The 17,790-nt window shown below is 39.5% G+C and overlaps 1 protein-coding gene across 1 annotated transcript in view; it reads right to left on the bottom strand.

Annotated features, from left to right (window-relative positions):
• IQGAP1 (IQ motif containing GTPase activating protein 1) overlaps window positions 1-17,790 on the bottom strand; it is a 54,074-nt gene that overhangs the window by 20,662 nt on the left and 15,622 nt on the right. The window contains exons 5-19 of the mRNA XM_066558951.1: window positions 17,135-17,211; window positions 15,688-15,755; window positions 14,513-14,626; window positions 13,942-14,120; window positions 13,192-13,282; window positions 12,523-12,686; window positions 11,425-11,509; window positions 10,198-10,361; window positions 9,670-9,830; window positions 9,016-9,140; window positions 5,057-5,220; window positions 2,307-2,397; window positions 1,156-1,317; window positions 649-791; window positions 128-298 (exon numbers count right to left, since the gene is read on the bottom strand). Of these exons, the coding sequence (XP_066415048.1) occupies window positions 128-298; window positions 649-791; window positions 1,156-1,317; window positions 2,307-2,397; window positions 5,057-5,220; window positions 9,016-9,140; window positions 9,670-9,830; window positions 10,198-10,361; window positions 11,425-11,509; window positions 12,523-12,686; window positions 13,192-13,282; window positions 13,942-14,120; window positions 14,513-14,626; window positions 15,688-15,755; window positions 17,135-17,211 (1,959 nt within the window). The remainder of the gene's footprint in view (window positions 1-127; window positions 299-648; window positions 792-1,155; window positions 1,318-2,306; window positions 2,398-5,056; window positions 5,221-9,015; window positions 9,141-9,669; window positions 9,831-10,197; window positions 10,362-11,424; window positions 11,510-12,522; window positions 12,687-13,191; window positions 13,283-13,941; window positions 14,121-14,512; window positions 14,627-15,687; window positions 15,756-17,134; window positions 17,212-17,790) is intronic.

Genomic DNA, 17,790 nt, shown 5'->3' with positions numbered 1-17,790 from the left:
TTACAATATGAGGCAAAGACAATTGTGTGCTGTAACTACTTGAATTGAACAAAAACTGTTAATAAGCTTGTGTACAGAAAACAACTGCAGAGTACAAGTTCCAAATAGAATTAAAGGGTATCACTACCTGAATGCAAGTGATTGCTGGGACTTGCTTCTTCAAAAAATTCATTCTTGAGTTGAATTCCTGGCGAACAAGATACCCTCGACAGCAAGCCTGAAGTTTCATAATCAGGTTCTCATTTGCAAGCCACAACTGTTCTCGGTTGTATGCTGCAGTGACTCCAGATATGGTGCTCTGATTTAATGTTATGATAGGAAGAGAAGCCAGAAAAAGGAAATGGAAATACAAGAAAAAGGATGTTACATCAGCTTTCCACACTGTGCTTACAAGAAACTCCAAAGTTGTCTCAAAAAACAGTGACATCACAGTCCTGTACTCTCTTAGTGACAGGATAAATTTTCATGAAATAGGACAAGGAGTAGTGACACACACAATCTGATGATGCCTAGCAAATCAAATGAGTTACTAAGCGTGTTAACATGACTATGGCATTGAAGCATTCTATCTTAGAGCTGCATTAAGGGTGGGAATGGTGAGAACGTCAACTTTTGAGAGAAGGAGCATGTGTTAATCTATTACTCTACCTGTATCTCTTCCCGTGACAGCTGAGTGTCATTTTGCACAAATTCTGCTGGTTCATCCCATCCTCCCTCTTTGGTCCGCAGGTTATGATAATAATGATAGCCTCCTCTCACCCAGTGTTTCACCCACTCACTGCCATTGCCCCCTAAGAGCAGAAACTGCAATTAGAAGTCTGAAACACTGACAAGTGTCTTACCTTTCACACATACAAATTTTACAACCAGGAAATTTCCTTTACAGATTATTCTTTCTCCAAACAAGGAAAGGAATGTTTCTGAGTCCCTAATGACCTCATATGAGAGCTACCTAAACACAACACATTGTATAAGTGGAGAACATTATACTACTCATATTCTTTTTTTAAAAAAAAACCCCTTATTTCACAAAGCATCCACAGCTGCTATCTACAACACAGGATTTTTTTCCAGGGGCTTTTTTACCTCTAGTTCCAATTCCATGTACAATAATCTTGTGTCTATTTCACTAATAGTTAGCTACTTAAGGTGTACCTGCTGCCCTTTTCTTAACTTCGGACAATTCTTGCTGGTACGTCTCAGCACATTCTGGAGTGACTCCGTACAGCCCAACATCAGGTGAACGCAAGGCACTCAGGGTCTGGCTAACGTCACCACGATCTACTGCTTCATTAATGGCTAGAATTCCTAAGGAGACTTGGATAAAACCAGAAAGCAAGTTAGCGCAGGGGCTCAGTAGCTCACAGCAAGCACAGAATGGAAGAACAGAGCAAGGCAACATGAACACACCCTCATAGATGGGTTGTATGTAAGATACGCAAATTTTAAGTGTACATAAACATGAAACATAAATAAAAAACGAACTAGACAACTTGCAGTATAGAGGTCGCTTCAGTACAGAGTATCCAACCATGTGTGGAACTGCACCTGACAGCACGTAATGGTGCGCCCAAAGTCCCAGTATGGTGCTGATTTACTGCCAGAACTTTTCAACACACACAGTTACAGCTCCCCTCTGATGTCTGTTTCAGTTAACACAGTTTCTTCTGGCAGAGCCAGTCACAACTCAAAAGAGGCCTTTTTAACAACCAGAGCAGTAATTACTTAATTGTTTCTGCAGACAGAAACAACATTGTTATAAAGACTGGGATGCAACAATGTTTGGACCAGTCCACCTGCCAACTGTGTTAAGGAGCAAAGGTGAGTATCACTGACGTGTAGTACTCTTTGTATTCGAAAAACATGTGAGTGTTTGTCTGGTAATACCTAAGAGAACCAAGACAAGACAACAGTACCTCACACAAATAAAAGGTAATGCTCACCAGAAAACATCATTTCAATAGTGCATGTGAACACTCTCACTTCTAACCAATCACCCACAGACACACACAATTAGTCGCAAATGACAAACAAATTGAAAAAGATTGGTCCAACAAGGTAACGTAGTCTAATGGTCACATGCAAAACTGGAAAAAAATGCATATCCCCCCACAACAGAAGAAATTTAGTATTTGAAGAATCTGACATTCACTCCTCAAAAAACCACACCTGTATCAGAAGCCTGTAGGCTCTTCTGGTTTCCTTTGCCACATGTATATGACATTTCTAGTCCCCACCTTTTCCTTAAATAACTGGTATTTGGCTGGTAGTGGGGATTAATTGCAATACTGTGCGATAATACATACATCTCTGGGACTCCTCGGTGTCCTTGTTAGCCTTATGAATCCCATCCTGAATTTCATCTAGCCAAAGTACAGCTGTTTCATCCTGTGTATCCTGAAGAGAATACAACAAGACAAACATACAATATCAGGAGAAAAGTATCACTATTTTTGCCGAGTAAGATAACCTATATTCAGAAACAGCCAATAGAGTAGTTTTCCATAACAGAGGGAAAAAGAAGTATTTCAGTCTTCCTAACTAACTCCAGCACAAGGACATCATGTGGATTTGTGACTGGCAGAGACTACTATGGCATTACCAAACTCAACACTTTCCCCGGACAAAAGAAATTCTCAGGAAACAGAACAAACAAGAAATTCTATCAGTAAGAATCACTCTAATAAGATGAGCAAACACAAGGCCAGGGACTTAGTACCAGCTAGTCCTAAAGCCATACTAGCTAAGATACATGATTTTCCAGGAAGTTAGTCCTTCAACAGAAGGACTACAGAGAGCTGCTGATGCACATATGTGTGCAGAAACTAATAAACCTTTGGGCAACTAACGTCACATCAGGCTGTTCATTTCCCTGCCCACAAAACTTCACAAACCTGTACAAACGAACAAAGCAAAAAGCATCGTATGTGTTGTGGATGGGTGTACACACACAGCAGTCAAAGCCATGTTTTAAATCTTTATTTTAACAGATGGCCTGTCAAGGAGCAGTGATCACACAGTATCCTGCATTTTGGCTGGGAAATCTAGCCAAATGAGCTAATGTTACATGCAGAAATTTGAGAGGAGGAAAGGGACAAGTGTTTTGCAAGTCCCAAAATATACATAGAGAACAATGACCCAGCAGTTGCCAAGCATAAGCTTCTCTCCACCCACTGGTCCTTCCTGTAGGTAACTACCAAAAGAAATGCTAAGATGCAACTACCATCCCTCTGACAACTTTTCTCATACAAACAGAACACAGGAAACCTTTAGTTCTGGAAGGGAATAATAATCACAGTGCACAAAAGAACCACTATTTACAACATTCAAGGGCTTTAAGGCCAGACTTAAAATGAACATTTCCTTATGTGCTTTCCACATTTTAACCACTGTTTTGGCAGATCTGAAACTAACTGGCTAAATGATACTTTATTCAAGAGCTTAACATGACCTTCACAGGCAGATTTCATCTGAAAGCCAGACAGTCCCACAAGAGTACCAGCAACAGCAAAATTCCTGTCCAGGATGTGGGGGAGAATCATCACTGTAACTCCACTGTACTATCTATCCACAGAAGTCAAAACCATGTTGTGCTTCTCTACAGTTTTACTGCTGCAAGGCTTTCTGCAAGATACACACATTGTAACATACTATGGAGTCTACTGCTTTTTTCTTTCTCACCTCATCACATCAGAAACATGCATGATACAGCACTCCCCAATCAAGTGAGCAACTGAACAACATCTTCAGGTGAACATTAATCCTTCTTAGCCCCAAGGTACAGAAATCACTAGTTCATAACAGTTGATTTCAGATTGTGCTTATTTTCCCCACATTGTTACTGTATAATATGATCTTTCTATTTCTGGAATTATTCCCATGCTGCTGGGAGAAGCCCTTAATTTATCTTATGTCTAAATAAGGTAATTTCATACCAACCCAGAAGCTACCAGCACAGTCTGGCACACGTTTTAAGTACAGGATAAAAAGATTTCATTGTTTCATTCTGACTCAGCGAGAGGAAATGCTTCAGTACAAAATGGATCCTGAGGAACATTAACCCTGTCAAGACCCTTGGGAAAGGTGCTTAATGATTTTCATCAGAATTGCATATAGTTTTCTATTGTCATCACACTGGTTTACCTTTAGTCAAAAACAAAATGTTAAACACAATCTAGACCTTAGCCACTGTACAAAATTGTGCATTGCTACTTGAGCAATGAGCTCCACAGCAGAAAAAAGAAAACAAAACACTCTCAAGTCACTGAAAGCAGACATCTGCTACTTCTCTGTAAATAGATATGGGAAAAAAAATCAGTGTCCCCTCCCTACTACCCAAAAATCACTTGCATACACACACGTGCACTCATCATCCTTTCTTATACCTTGATGAAAGGTGTAAGATGAAACTTGCTCTTCCTCTCTTCATCTTCACCTTTCAATTAGTGAAAACTGCAACTAAGTACAAGCAGGTAGAAGTCCTTGGCTAATGACAACTTCAGCTCAAAAAAGTCATAAGCTATGGAAGTGTCATCAGGTGACCAACAGCATATATATTTAGCTGGTAGCATGTATGTTGTTTCACACCTTTTTTCTAATTTATCACTTTACAGATTTTTCCACTTCCAGAAACTTTCTTTTTTGCCATATATATAACTATAGCTAAGAGTACATTTAACACAGAACATTAGAATAAAGTACTTAAGCTTGCAGAAAACTTGCAAGCAGAAGTTCAGTACTCCTGGAATGAACATGGTCTCCTCACAAAAACAGATAATGAATATTATTTTTTCACAAAAAAGATACATACCTCACTTGGGACCCAAGTTTAGCTACAGCAAGCCACCATGTGCACTTAATATCCTTATACCCATCTCCACAGTTCACAGATTCACACTGCTAGCTGAAATCTCTTTCTGATTGGTTAAGATCGGTTGAAGGCATGCAGAATGCCCACCTCTTCATTGCCAATTTTGATTCCGGACTTTCAAGACCAGTAACATTACAGTAACACTAATGCAAAGGTCTTTCAAGAGGTGCATTTAACTGCACTCACCTGCGCTTTCTCTCTCTTGGCTCGAAGTAGTGTATCTTGGTAATGCTGTGCTACCTTTGGGGCTACACCCTCCAATTTTGCTGCAGGAGTCTGTAAGGCTTGAAGAGTCTTCTTGGTGTCCCCTTCATCCAGAGCTTCATTAATAAGACCAATTGCCAAAATCCCTAGGGAGAAATGCAAAGGGGGAGGAGAAAGACAAAGTTCCATTCTTGGTTAACAATAATCACAAGCATTGCTTCAGAAGAAAAGTGCAGTTAGTCCTTCCTAAATCAAGTAACAGCTCAGAACAGCAGTTAACATTAACAGCAGAAAACATTATTTACTAGCAAAGAAACCAAAGCTATTTCTCCCCTCAAAAGTAGTCGTAATTCTTGAGCGCTGCAATAAAAAAAAAAAAGTTTCAAAAGAAAAAAAAAAGCACCTCAGGGAGACCACATGCAGGGACAAAACTGAATCCTCAGACACCCAGCTCAGAGCTTCTAGAAAGCCCAAATGGCCAGAGTTCACAATATTCCAAGGTTATGGCTTCTCTAGAAAAAAATCTTCACATGAAACTAAGGCCCTGCATGGAATACCATTTAAAAATACAGTAACCTTGTATTTTAGAAAACTCTTTTATTAAGGACATATGTAGTATCAGCTGTATTATCAGAGAAGTGCATGCTATTCAAGTACAGTAAAATTTACTGTTCAGCAAAATAAAGACCTTACAGTTAGCTAAATGCAAACAGAATCTACATCTATAGCAACTGATCCTGAAAATCATGAAATAACTCAGGTTGAGATGAATCCCAGAGTTCATCCGATTCAATTCTCTACTTAAAGAGGGATCCAGCCATGGTTTGGTTCAGTGCAGAACAAAGAACTCTTTTAGATAAAAGAAAGGAGATCAGTGAGGGAATCTCCAACTTTGGTTGTATTCAAAGATTGTGACTCTTCAGCACAAGACTCACAAAACAGAAGTTCATTAAAAAAGTAGAACATCTTGGGGAAGAGATTACATTTGGATAGAGTAGAGATCAGGGAAAAATATATGCTGAGGACATTGCAAGAACTGCATCACTAAAACAATGGCATGGTTTCTATCAAAAAAAAGATACGATAACTTAAGAAAGAACACAGAAAAAAAAATACACACATACACACACACATATTTATATACAACCACAAAGCTTGAGGACCTTCTCAGACTAATTTAAGTTATTCATAGAGAGAAGATAAATGCATCTTTCTATAAGGGCATATACAAAGCAGACCAAAGAATTAGGAAATTCCCCAGGAGAACAATTTACTTCATTATAGGACTTTCTGCAGCTTTTCTTACAGGACAAGGAGTGTTAAAAGAAACAGGATGTTGGGACTACACAGACTTTTAGAATTCCACTGTAACCTCTTACACAGAAAAGATACTATAAAACTAGCACCGGTGTGTGCACCCCCAGTGCAGGTGCCCCGTTTGTGTGGTTGGAACAAATCTACTTATGTAGGACCCAAATAGGAAACATAGTGTCTATTTGGAGATGCAGAAAACAAGTTAACCAAGATAGCAAGCTTTTAATTTAAAAGTTAACCCTCTCTAGAGTATAAGCTTTGCAAGGCAAAACACAACACAACAAGTAGCGGCAGAAGACACCAGCTTGTCTCTGTGTACAACATAAACTTTATCATCACCTCCACACTTGTGACAAATCTCTCCCACTTTATGATGCAAAGCTCCAAGCCTTGCTGAGATACTAAATATTATAAAATTATAAATATTACAAATATAGTTTCAAAGTTAGTGTCAAACCCAGGAGGTTTTCAGTATTGGTAATAAACAAAAATTAAGAACCCTTAATGAAAACAAGAAAAAAAAAACCCCAAAATTAAACCATACGCAACAGAACATCACAAGGGTCTACTGAAGAATAAGTTTGTTTAACTGTAGTATTTTCAAAGACTCCTCTATCTCCACTCTGGATTTTACGTCAACTAATACTGTCTTAGCGCAAGAAGAATTACTCCAGTTTTCTTTTCTGATGAAGTTTTCATAATTACACTCAGACCCAGTCTTTGATCACTGCTAAAAGACCATTATTAACAGAAATAATACTGAGAAATAGAAAGTAAAAAACTTGCAGGACTAGAAGCATAGAAATTATATTAACACTCATTCACCATTTTCAGCTTTCAACAGTAATTTTTTTCCTTCATGAGTATATAATTTTCAGTACTCACACTTGAGCATAGAGTGGTTTGGGTTGGAAGGGACATTAAAGATCACCTAGCTCCAAGGCCCCTTGCCACGGGCAAGGCACACCTTCCACTAGGCCAAGAAGACTATAGACCAAGGCTGCTCCAAGTCCTGTTGAACCTTGCACTGTATATGTGTGTATATGCTACACCTCTTCCTTTCTCTTCAATATAGGACTACTGACCAAATGCCTGTAAGTGAGTGTAATGCATTAGTGGTGATTCCTCGAGCACACCTTTTATATGAATGCAAAGAAACCGGCTTCCATGCTCCAGGTCAATAAGCTGTCTAGGGAAACACTGAGCAGCGCGATTGCAGGATGTAAGACACATAGTACAGTTGAAGGATTAACTTCAGAAGCATGGTCACTGTGAGAGCTCAAATATCAGTGTCCCTGCACCCAGGGAGCAGGAGTATCACCAGTGATCTGTGTTAGACACCTGCAACTTCAGAGAGTTTTTGCACATCTTCTGATTACAGAGCTAAATTACTGGCAACTAAACCAGGGAATGAAATACTGGGAAGGTAAAAAGACCAATGCAGATTAAAAAAAAAAAAAATAAAAAAGAATAAAAGGAAGAAGAGGAAAACCTGAACAGGGAAAAAGTAGCCATCAAATAAAAGGATAAGACTTCAAGAAAAATCTCTTCTACTGAATGCAGCAAATTAGGAAGAAGGATGGAGCACACCAAGACAAGGCTACAACTAATTGAGAGATTTTGGTAATACTAGCTTAAAATTAGGGGATTGAAGCAAAATGAGAAGATTCTAGACTAATCCTAGACACTAACACCATGTTGCAGTGTGTTGTCATTTCCTGTCTCACCTATCCCATCCCCCTCAGGTATGCCAACCTTTCCCCCTCCCCCTTTGCCCTCCTGCCTGGCAGCTGTCCATTAATTTTCACCTTCCAGCAAGGCGTCGAGTGATTGGCAGATGCCCCCCCAGGTCTGGGCTCATTGGTTTGTCCCAGCGTCCACATCCCCTGAGCCTTCCCCTGCTCACACCTGGTTGGCCCTCACCTGTCCGTACCCTCCCCCTGTCCCCGGGGCTTAAAAAGAACACAAGGCCATGCGGCCGGGTCGTCTGTCTGTCTGAGAGCTGCTACCACATTCAGAAGTCTACCATGCTACAATAAAACTCTGGATCTAAGCTCCACGGCAGAACCCGCTTCTTTTCTCTTCACTGTCGTCTGAACCTTTTCCACCAAAGGTAAACTGAGTTCCTATTTTGCCTGGACTTGTTCTGAGTGCCCAGCTGCAGCACCCAGCCAGCCAAAGGCATCTCTGGGGTGAAAAACGCCACAGCTGCCGCCTTTGGTCCAGCAGCAGGGCCAGATGAAGCCAGGCAGGACACACCCCGAAACATTCGGGGCTTAATATTTAATAACACCAGACAATGCATTTCCAATCCAAAAAGGGTAGAAATTTACACTGGAAGTATTAATAAACAGCTTTGAAATACTGACATCAATACCACAAACACAACAGACTGCCTGATCTCTCCATCAACAAAATTAATTAATTAATTTTAATTAATTAATTAATTAATGCAATTAAGACTTTCGTATAACAGAACACCAAGTCTTCTTCACAACTAAGATCTTCCTAGATATCTAATGCATAACACAACTACAAGTCAATCAATAATTTTTGGATTGACATCTAATTTTAGCACTCCTTATAAGCTACGATCAGTCTACCATGAATTAAACAGAAAAACCTACTTTCATGTTCTTCATGCACAACTTGATTCACATGATCAACACATGATTGGATATCATTCCATGTGATAAATTCATTTCCTTCTGCACTTCTTTCAGCTTTCAGCTTCACCAAATCATCAATGTATCTGTCAGAAAACAAAACCCAAATCCAGTAAACATGACATTGCAACAAGCTGCTCAGGGAGCACACAACCCAGCACTGAGAACTGCACACTAAGTGGGAGAGGTAACATGAGAGTTGAAATTGAAAATGGGGAGAAAGAGAAATGCTTGTGTGTGTGAAGGATATCAGCACAAATGTGAAGTAGGTTCAAACAGACAAAATTGCCAAACAGAAAAAAGCACTGAAACGCTGAGTAAGAGTCCAGGGCAAAGAAAATGGGTGAGCTGGCATAAGTACTACTGACAACCTAATGGTATTACAGCATGATTTTAATGTGAAATCCACGAGAAAGCACTGAAAGACCACACAGGAATCAGACCAATAAGAAACAGTAATCGCAAGAACAAGATGCAAGAGATAGCAGAGATTAAATCCATACTGTAACAAATGATGTAGAAATCATGTAAAATTTAAGAGAAGGAACAGAAAATTCATGAAGCCACAGAGCAGATGCACCATCAAGGACAGCTACAATTCCTTGAATTACTCACCTCTGCGAGTTCTCATCCTCAATGTTTGTAAGGCCTGTGACAGGACTGCTCAGTTGTTTCCACACTGTGTTCATATCCCCTGAATCCAAAGCCCTGTTAATCAGGGCCACAGAAGACAGCATCTCTACAGCAACAGACAGTTCTGGATGGGTGAGGTGACCCTGCATACAAAGAGAACAATAAATTAATTCTATTCACTCTATACAAACTATTGCTGCACACAGAGAACAATGGAGTAGCTGTCAGAACAGACATGTAACAAGGCAAATTGACATCCTCTAAGACAAAGTAGAAAGGTGAGTATCATAAACAAAGCTAGATCACTAAGTAAGAGACTGAGGTAAAGTCTTACAAGGCCGATCAGATCAAGATCAAAGGATTAAACCACATCAGAACAGACTGAACACCAAAGCAGTTCTGGGAAGACTCAGGACAGGTTTGTTCCAGAGAACGCATTTAGGAAAACAGACAAGGTAGACCCAGTGACCCATGCCAACTTTCAGAAATAACAGAGAAGGTGATACTTACTTCAGGGCTCTGTTGCTGTAAGGTGGCCAGCTCCCTTTGGTAAAGAGCTGCAGCAAATGTATAAACCTCTGGTAACTGGGCCTCTGGATTCATCATTTCTGCCACAGTCTTCTCAGCATCACCCATTCGAATTGCTGAATTAATTTTGGCTACTGCTGCTAGTTCTAGTAATTCAAAGAGCATAAAAAATGAGGAAGGCAAACAGCTGGGACTCCCATAATACTTACTAGCACTTTCATTTTACTCAAATACTTAACTAGAGAAAGAATAATACCCAAACGGCAGGGAAAGAGCCAAACTCTCAGATCCATACACCCCCTACACTAGTTAGCTAGTCTTCCATTACTGAAGATCATTAAAACACACAATGTTCATATTTAATACTAGTTCACCTTTTTGTCTGGTTATCAAGGTACTGTTTTACCATTTCAGGATTCTGATAGTAAGAAGCCTCATTGCAAATTTTTGGATGGGTGAATCATACCGATTTTCTCTTCCTTTCTACCTCTATCCTGCTCAAGGCAGTAACACAGGCACTCCATAGTTGGGTACATGCTGGCTAACTTAAAACACCACAAGAAGGTAAACAAATGTGGACTTCCATGCCTAACAAATAAGGTACTTCAAAGGTAGCTGCCTACTTAATTCAGCATTCGCTATTTTCCTCTTGTATTCTAAATCCTCTCTCCTCCAATCTCTGTTACTCTCCTTTCTACCTATCCCAAAGCAAATTGCTCCCGGACAGTAAGAGAGCCCTGTGTGGTCTCAGAAGCATCTATCAAAAAACATTCAGCAAATTATCGGCATTTTATTTGCTACCTGATGTTTGGAAACAGTAATGGTTCTAAAGATCAGTGTGTATGATCAGCAGATAAACCTATCTTTCACATCTCTTTCAGCAATCCAGATTTTCTTCACAGATTCACAGCATAAAAATTCATAAAAGTATTCTATAAAAAGAGGTTATTTCAGATGGATGCAAAAATTCAATGTTTCTTAATTCAAATTAATGTTTTAATGCTGTTATCTCCAGCCACGTTGTAAGAGCCAGATAAAAGACACTGCAAATAATTAGGGCAACCAACTCTCTTTCATGTTCTTAGCAGCTGTAAAATACTTAAAGAACATCCACAATGACCATTCATAATAGACCCAAATACTGTGCTGCCTCATTTTCTTGATCACATCCACAGTGACTTTGCTACAATAATTTGTGCTGATCCTTACTTTGCTGGTACTGTTGCGCTGCCCTGTTAGCAGCATCCACTCCCAACTGCAACTCTTCCTTCTGCAGAGGACCTGTAAGGCCAGCCTAAAGAAAAAACAGAAACTGTAAGGGTGAAACAATGTCAAGTTAATTTCAATTACCTCAATAAAAATACTCCACTTGAACTTAAACCAGAAAGAATATACATAAGGAAATAAGAAATTACTCACCAGATTCTCAGTTCAGGTGCTGAAAGATTGTATGTGTACAACCTGATCTTTTTTATATCACAACTGCAGTCCCATGGACATAGCAATAAAAGGCAAGATTGCTTCCAAAGTGATAACATACTTAAGACAAAAGGCACAACTTTGAGGGAAAAGGCTCCCTGTACATGAGCTGCGTGCTGGAGTGAGACTAGCAATTGTGCAGTTTGGCATGAAACAATCCATTAAGTAATGTTACGTTTTAACCTCTGAGCAACTATAGAGTTAGCAGAACATCAAAATGGAGAACATGCAGCTTTGGCTTATACATACACACTTCTTGGACTATTATGATACTACACAAATACAAATAGAAAAGAAGTAGGAGGACTTTAATGACTTGGGTAGCATCACAGAATCATTGAAGCTGAAAAAGACCCTTAGGAGCATTGAGTCCAACCGTACACCTAATACTGCCAAATCCACCACTAAACCATGTCCCTAAGCACCATGCCTTCAAGCGGTCTAAAATAGTATTCTCCATAGTGAAAGTAGTTCAGGCTTATCTGCTGGGTGTTTATAAAACACACATATTCACATTATTTGTGCACTGACAATAGCAAAATGAGGGAGGACACACCTTAATTTTAATAGTTCTATACACACACAAGTTGGCAGTTTAAGGTTTGGTCTATTATATGTACACCTACATATAAAAATTATACTGGCCTTTCACATGCAGAGATAAAGCCTAAATAATAGGCTTACTCAATGCTTCCATCTCTTAACACTGACTTTTTCTAGACAACACTAAACCATAATGCAGGTATATACCAAGTGATTAGTACACAGTTGTATGGTGAAAGGCAGGGAAAAACCTCACAAATCAGGGTAATCTATACTTTTCCATACCTCCTGTTTCTGTTGTCTATCACACAAGAACTGCTTGAAATACCAGTCACAATTTTCTTGTAGCAATCCTCGAAGTCCCAGTGCTGGTGTTGCCAAAGCCTCATACAGTGCTAGTGCATCTCCTCGTTCCAAAGCCAGGTCAATCTTTGATATGGCTGCATGTGCTAGCAACAGTAAAACAGAGTCTTGAGAAAGTGCCATGGTTTACACAACCTACCACTCAGAAAGAAATACTCTTAGACCTCATAGACAGCAAGTTATGTATGTAATCCAAAAGGAACACTTCCAGAATCAATTATGAAGTCAATTATGAATTATTAGCCTGAAAAACAGGCTATTAAATGGCATGCACTATTCAGGATGAAGAATTGAAGGGCTCAGCAACATCGACAGTCCATTTCCAAAAGGAAGGGTAACAGAACTCGTAGTGAATTAAGCTTACAACTATGTACTAATAATGACTAAAAAAAAAAACAAAACGAGACCAAAACCAGCTAACAACAACAAAACCACACAACTGAAGAAAACCAAAACACCCCACCACTAAAACAACCCACAATAACAAGGGAACTGTCTTGAAATTTTGTCAGCATTACAGAAAAAGAGGAGCACAGGTATCATTTTGAAGTATTCTTTTAATTAACACTATTAGTATAACATTACACTTACTGTTCACTTTATTGATGTTTCCCTGAATCTCAGCTTGAGTCAGAAGTTCTTCATACACATCTCTCTCTCTATCTGAACTTTCTGAGGCAATCTGAAGATGAAATGAAAACTAATCAGGGTTTCTACAGCTTCCTTCTCCCTTACAGACCTTCTAACTGAAAAGGTCAGGAAGGGTAAATGTTGACCCATATAGAGCTGTGATAGGCCATACATACACTACCTTTACACATGCAAAAAGAAGCCCTAGACATAAATACATTTGGAGTAACTATAGTCAAACTCTGATACAGACAGCTTAGAACCATCTTATTTCAATCTAATGGCTCTACTGAACACACAGTAGAGCTCCAGAACACAGAAAGCAGTACACAGAGTTAGGCATGTATTATACAGTGTTCTAAAGCAACATGGACCACCTTCAGCATCAGTCAGTTTTGCTCATCATTTCATTGTTAGAAAAACGTATCTGTGAAAACAGAAGGATGCATTCCCAACATAAAAATGCTGACAGGAATTCTGTATCTATGCAGCCCATATTTCAGACAGCCAAACAGACTAATGCAGTTAACTCTCGCCTGTTTTCTGCAAGAAGATAGGTTACTGGGGAACATAACAGAATGCCAGGAGGAATAAATCCACCCAAGACCACACATACATGACCTTAACACACATTCAGCAAATTCCCCACAGTTTACACTGCAATACAACATAGCAACACATGCAAATGGTTTGAAAGAAGAACTGAGCTACCCTATTTTTAGCATTGTCCATCTTGTCTTGCTTTGCTCTGTAGAGTGTGGCTTGGTAAGTGGATTCAAGGTGATCATCCAGATTTATTAGCATAGCATTAGGGTTCTTCATTGCTGTAAGAGTGTCAGCTGGAACCTGACGGTCAATTGCTTCATTAATGGCAATGACAGCAGCATGCACTGAAAAACAAGCCACAGCCTGCCAGTTAGTCCCAAATAAAACAGCACTGTTAAAAATCAAGAAATACAGAATCCCTTATTTGAAAAGAGCAGAAAAATCATCTGAAAATTAACTGGAAAGCAAAAGAATTATCAAAGTATATCTCATTTCATCATGGCTTTGTGTTTTGAAAAAAATAGCAGCCTAATTTCTAATTACAATATTTTAAGTAGTCAAATCATCATGCTCCAGAAAAAAGAAAAATACACAAGGGAAAGAATAAAAACATCTTCCCAGTTTTGGAAAAGGCCTATCAGAAAGACTGTACTAGCCTTAAAACCTGCAGCATTAAAACCAGCACTTAAATGATCTGCTGATTTGAATAAGCAAACAAGATGCCATTTTTCCTTACATGCAGCTTCATCCACAGAAAGCTCATTTGCAAGAATTCCTCCAATCTTGCTGAAGGCAGGCATCTGAATGCCATACTTCTCCAGTTCAAGCCTCATATTACTGATTTCCTCCTCTGAAACATATGTTAAATTAGTGTTACATGGCATTATCATTAACAATCCATTAGCACTGTAGTACTAACTGCTACTAAAAAAAAAATAGGACAGCTACAACAGATGACAATTATTATTTAAATAATACTTTGAATGTAACTCAGTAAGTGAAACAAAATAAATGAAAATGCTAAGACATTTTGCACACTCTCCTAAAATCTACATTTCTCCCAGAAACTCATACGGGAGTATTCTGTAGTTTTTCTTATTAGAAAACAATGCAAGAACTCTCATGAGGAGCTGGAAACCGACTCCATTCTGAGGTACCTCAACTGTGGTTGCCAACAGGTCAGGAAAACACACAGGCAGTAGTTTAAGATATTCTTTTTCCCCACAAACAGGCTACACTGAGAGAAGCGAATGCAGTGCGTCAACACATGCGGTTGCTAAATATCACACAACTCTAAAAGACAGTTAAGAGTTTAGCATTTTATAAGTATAATCAACAACCAATTTGCAGGGAAATAAAGTTTATACACCTTTTAAACCAGATGCGTGCCCTCAGGCAAGAGCCTCGCTAATGCAAAACAGAGAATTTGACACTTTTACAAAATTAAGGAAGTGAAACTTTGAGGAGGTGTGTGGGCACAATAACTTTGTGCTGCCATCTCCTGCAACAGATCAGCTGTCAAACACTTCTTCAGCTGATGGCACCTCTAAACTGTCACAGGAGGTCAGAACCATGTACTAAGTTCCAAACTGAAAACTCTCCCAAGGAGATGGATGCAAGGCTTAAGCATCTTACAACAGTGACAAAAGAATTAAGACGTTATTTGTGAAATAAATGTTTACAGTACAATAAATGAAGCAATGACTGTCTAACTGCCTGTCTCGGAAGCTGGCAAATGAAGTTCTTTTTCTTAAATTACTAAAACTCCTCATAGCCATTAATTTATAATTTTATTTACATTAAGGATATCACAGCAACAATCCTTTAAAATTGACTTAAACAAGCATTCAATAACTGATCTAGAAGGGTATGAGATGAAGGTAGCATACATAAGTGCTGGGGTTTTTTTACCTGTGAAGTCAACCTTGCCATACAAATCCTGAATCTGAGGGGCAAGACCCAGTTTAAAAAGGTACAGGCTAGAAAATAAAAGAAGCAAATAATTAGAACTAGGCATTTTTCCTTGTGGTTCTGGCAATGATACAGTTTTAGGAGATACAGATTCAAGGAGAGGTAAGCCAATACAATAGCTCATAATCACCAAGAGAGTGAGCTGACTCTTCCCTTCCCCCCTTAGTGGAATGTAACTGGCCCACCACTATGAAGTCTTCACAGAATAACAGAATGGTTGAGGCTAGAAGGGCACTCTCAAGTTTGTCTTGTTCAAGCTCCCTTTTCAAACCGGGTCACATAGAATCAAGTTCCCCAGGATCATGTCAGATGGCTTTTGAGGATCAAAACAGTGGAGACCTCACATTTCAGAGCAACCTGTGCCACTCTTTGGTCAATCTCACAGATAAACGAAGCAGAATCTCACAGATAAATTTCCTGATGTTAAGAGGGACTCTCCTGTGGTTCAGACTATGCCATTTGCCTCTTATCACATCATGGGACATCACTGAGAAGAGCCTGGCTTCTCCTTTGCATCCTCCCTTCAGATAGCTGCACACATCGTTGAGATTCCCATGGCACTATATGTTATATAAGATGAATAGTCCCAACTGTCTCAGCCTGTCCTGATAGGAGAGATCCTCTAGTCCATTAAGCATCTTAGTGACCTTTCCTTAAACTCTCTCCAGCTGCTTTGTATCTCTCTTATGCTGGAGAGCCCAGAACTGGACACAGGACTGCAGGTGTGGCATCTCTAATAGCAAAGTATTCACTGGGCTGATTTGGCTCACTAAAATGGGGTTAATGTATTCACCTGCGGCCTGATGAGAAATGGAATCGCTACAAAGGAGGGATGAACCCATACAGCTGCAGAAACATGGGTCTGGGAAAAAACCAACTCCTACTTTCTGCCTGTCATGCTAGCTCAACACAGATCACAGAATCACCGAAAGGCTTGGGTTGGAAGGGACCTTAAAGATCATCTACTTTCAACTCATCCCACTGCCACAGGCAGGGACACCTTCCACTATCCCAGGCTAAAGTCCAACCTGGCCTTGAACACTTCCAGGGATGGGACAGCCAAAGCTTCTCTGGGTAATCTGTGCCAGTGCCTTACTATCTTCTTGGTTAAACAATGTCTAGCTCTGCCTCAGACAGCAGAGAGGGTGGGAACCAGAATGAAAAGGTAGTAATCTCAATATACTTGACTGGCTTTTTTCCTTCAGAATCTGATTTGGCCACTGCCGTAGGCAAAATATTGGCTTAATGGATCTTTGCTGACCCGATGAGATTGTTCTGCTAGAAGATTTGCCCTCATCCAGCCTTCCGTTCAGCTCTCTCTCCTGTCACGTTTCAGCTTTGCAGAAAGATTTCAGAAGCAATCAGATTTCTGTCTAGTATTCCTTACCTGAGTGCATGAATACAATAGATACAGCGTGGCATGTTCTTGCGATCATAGATATCTGTTGTTTCTGGGTAGAATATCTAAAGATAAAACAAAGGTAGCAGTCTGAATTTTATTCACTCTATACAGCCAAATCACATCAGCTCAATTCTTCCACATTACACTAGAGAAACAGCTCATGGAACACAACTCTTCAAGCTTCTCTGCCCTGGACCAATGTTTCTCCTAATGATGTGTCAATGCTTCCTTTTGTTTCCAATACCCAAATCAGAGCTGCCCTTTTCCTGCCAAGTTCTACATATGTGAATGGGCAGAAGCTTTCTTTTGTGTGTACACCAAGATACTGACTGGGTCATGAGGTATTAGCAAGGACTTCAGTGAAAGCCAAAGGATGAAAAAAAAAGACTTACAGGAGAAGAGAGAAAACAGAATTTTGTTTGGATTAAATATGGTTGTGAAACAAGAGGAGAGACAGTTTCAAAGGGAAACTGGAATCCCAGACCAGCACTGAGGTGCTCTGCATACTATATTTTCAGTTAGCTGGACCCAAAAGCTTTCAAACACAAAGCCTTCAAAGTTTAACAAATGACATTTCAACTATTTCAGAAGTCCTGATTTATTGTAACATAATAAAGTATGTTATTTTCCAGCTATTTGAA

The sequence above is a fragment of the Molothrus aeneus genome, chromosome 13 (assembly GCF_037042795.1).
Source record: "Molothrus aeneus isolate 106 chromosome 13, BPBGC_Maene_1.0, whole genome shotgun sequence".
Lineage (NCBI taxonomy): Eukaryota > Metazoa > Chordata > Aves > Passeriformes > Icteridae > Molothrus > Molothrus aeneus.
This window is presented reverse-complemented; position numbering and strand designations above follow the sequence as displayed.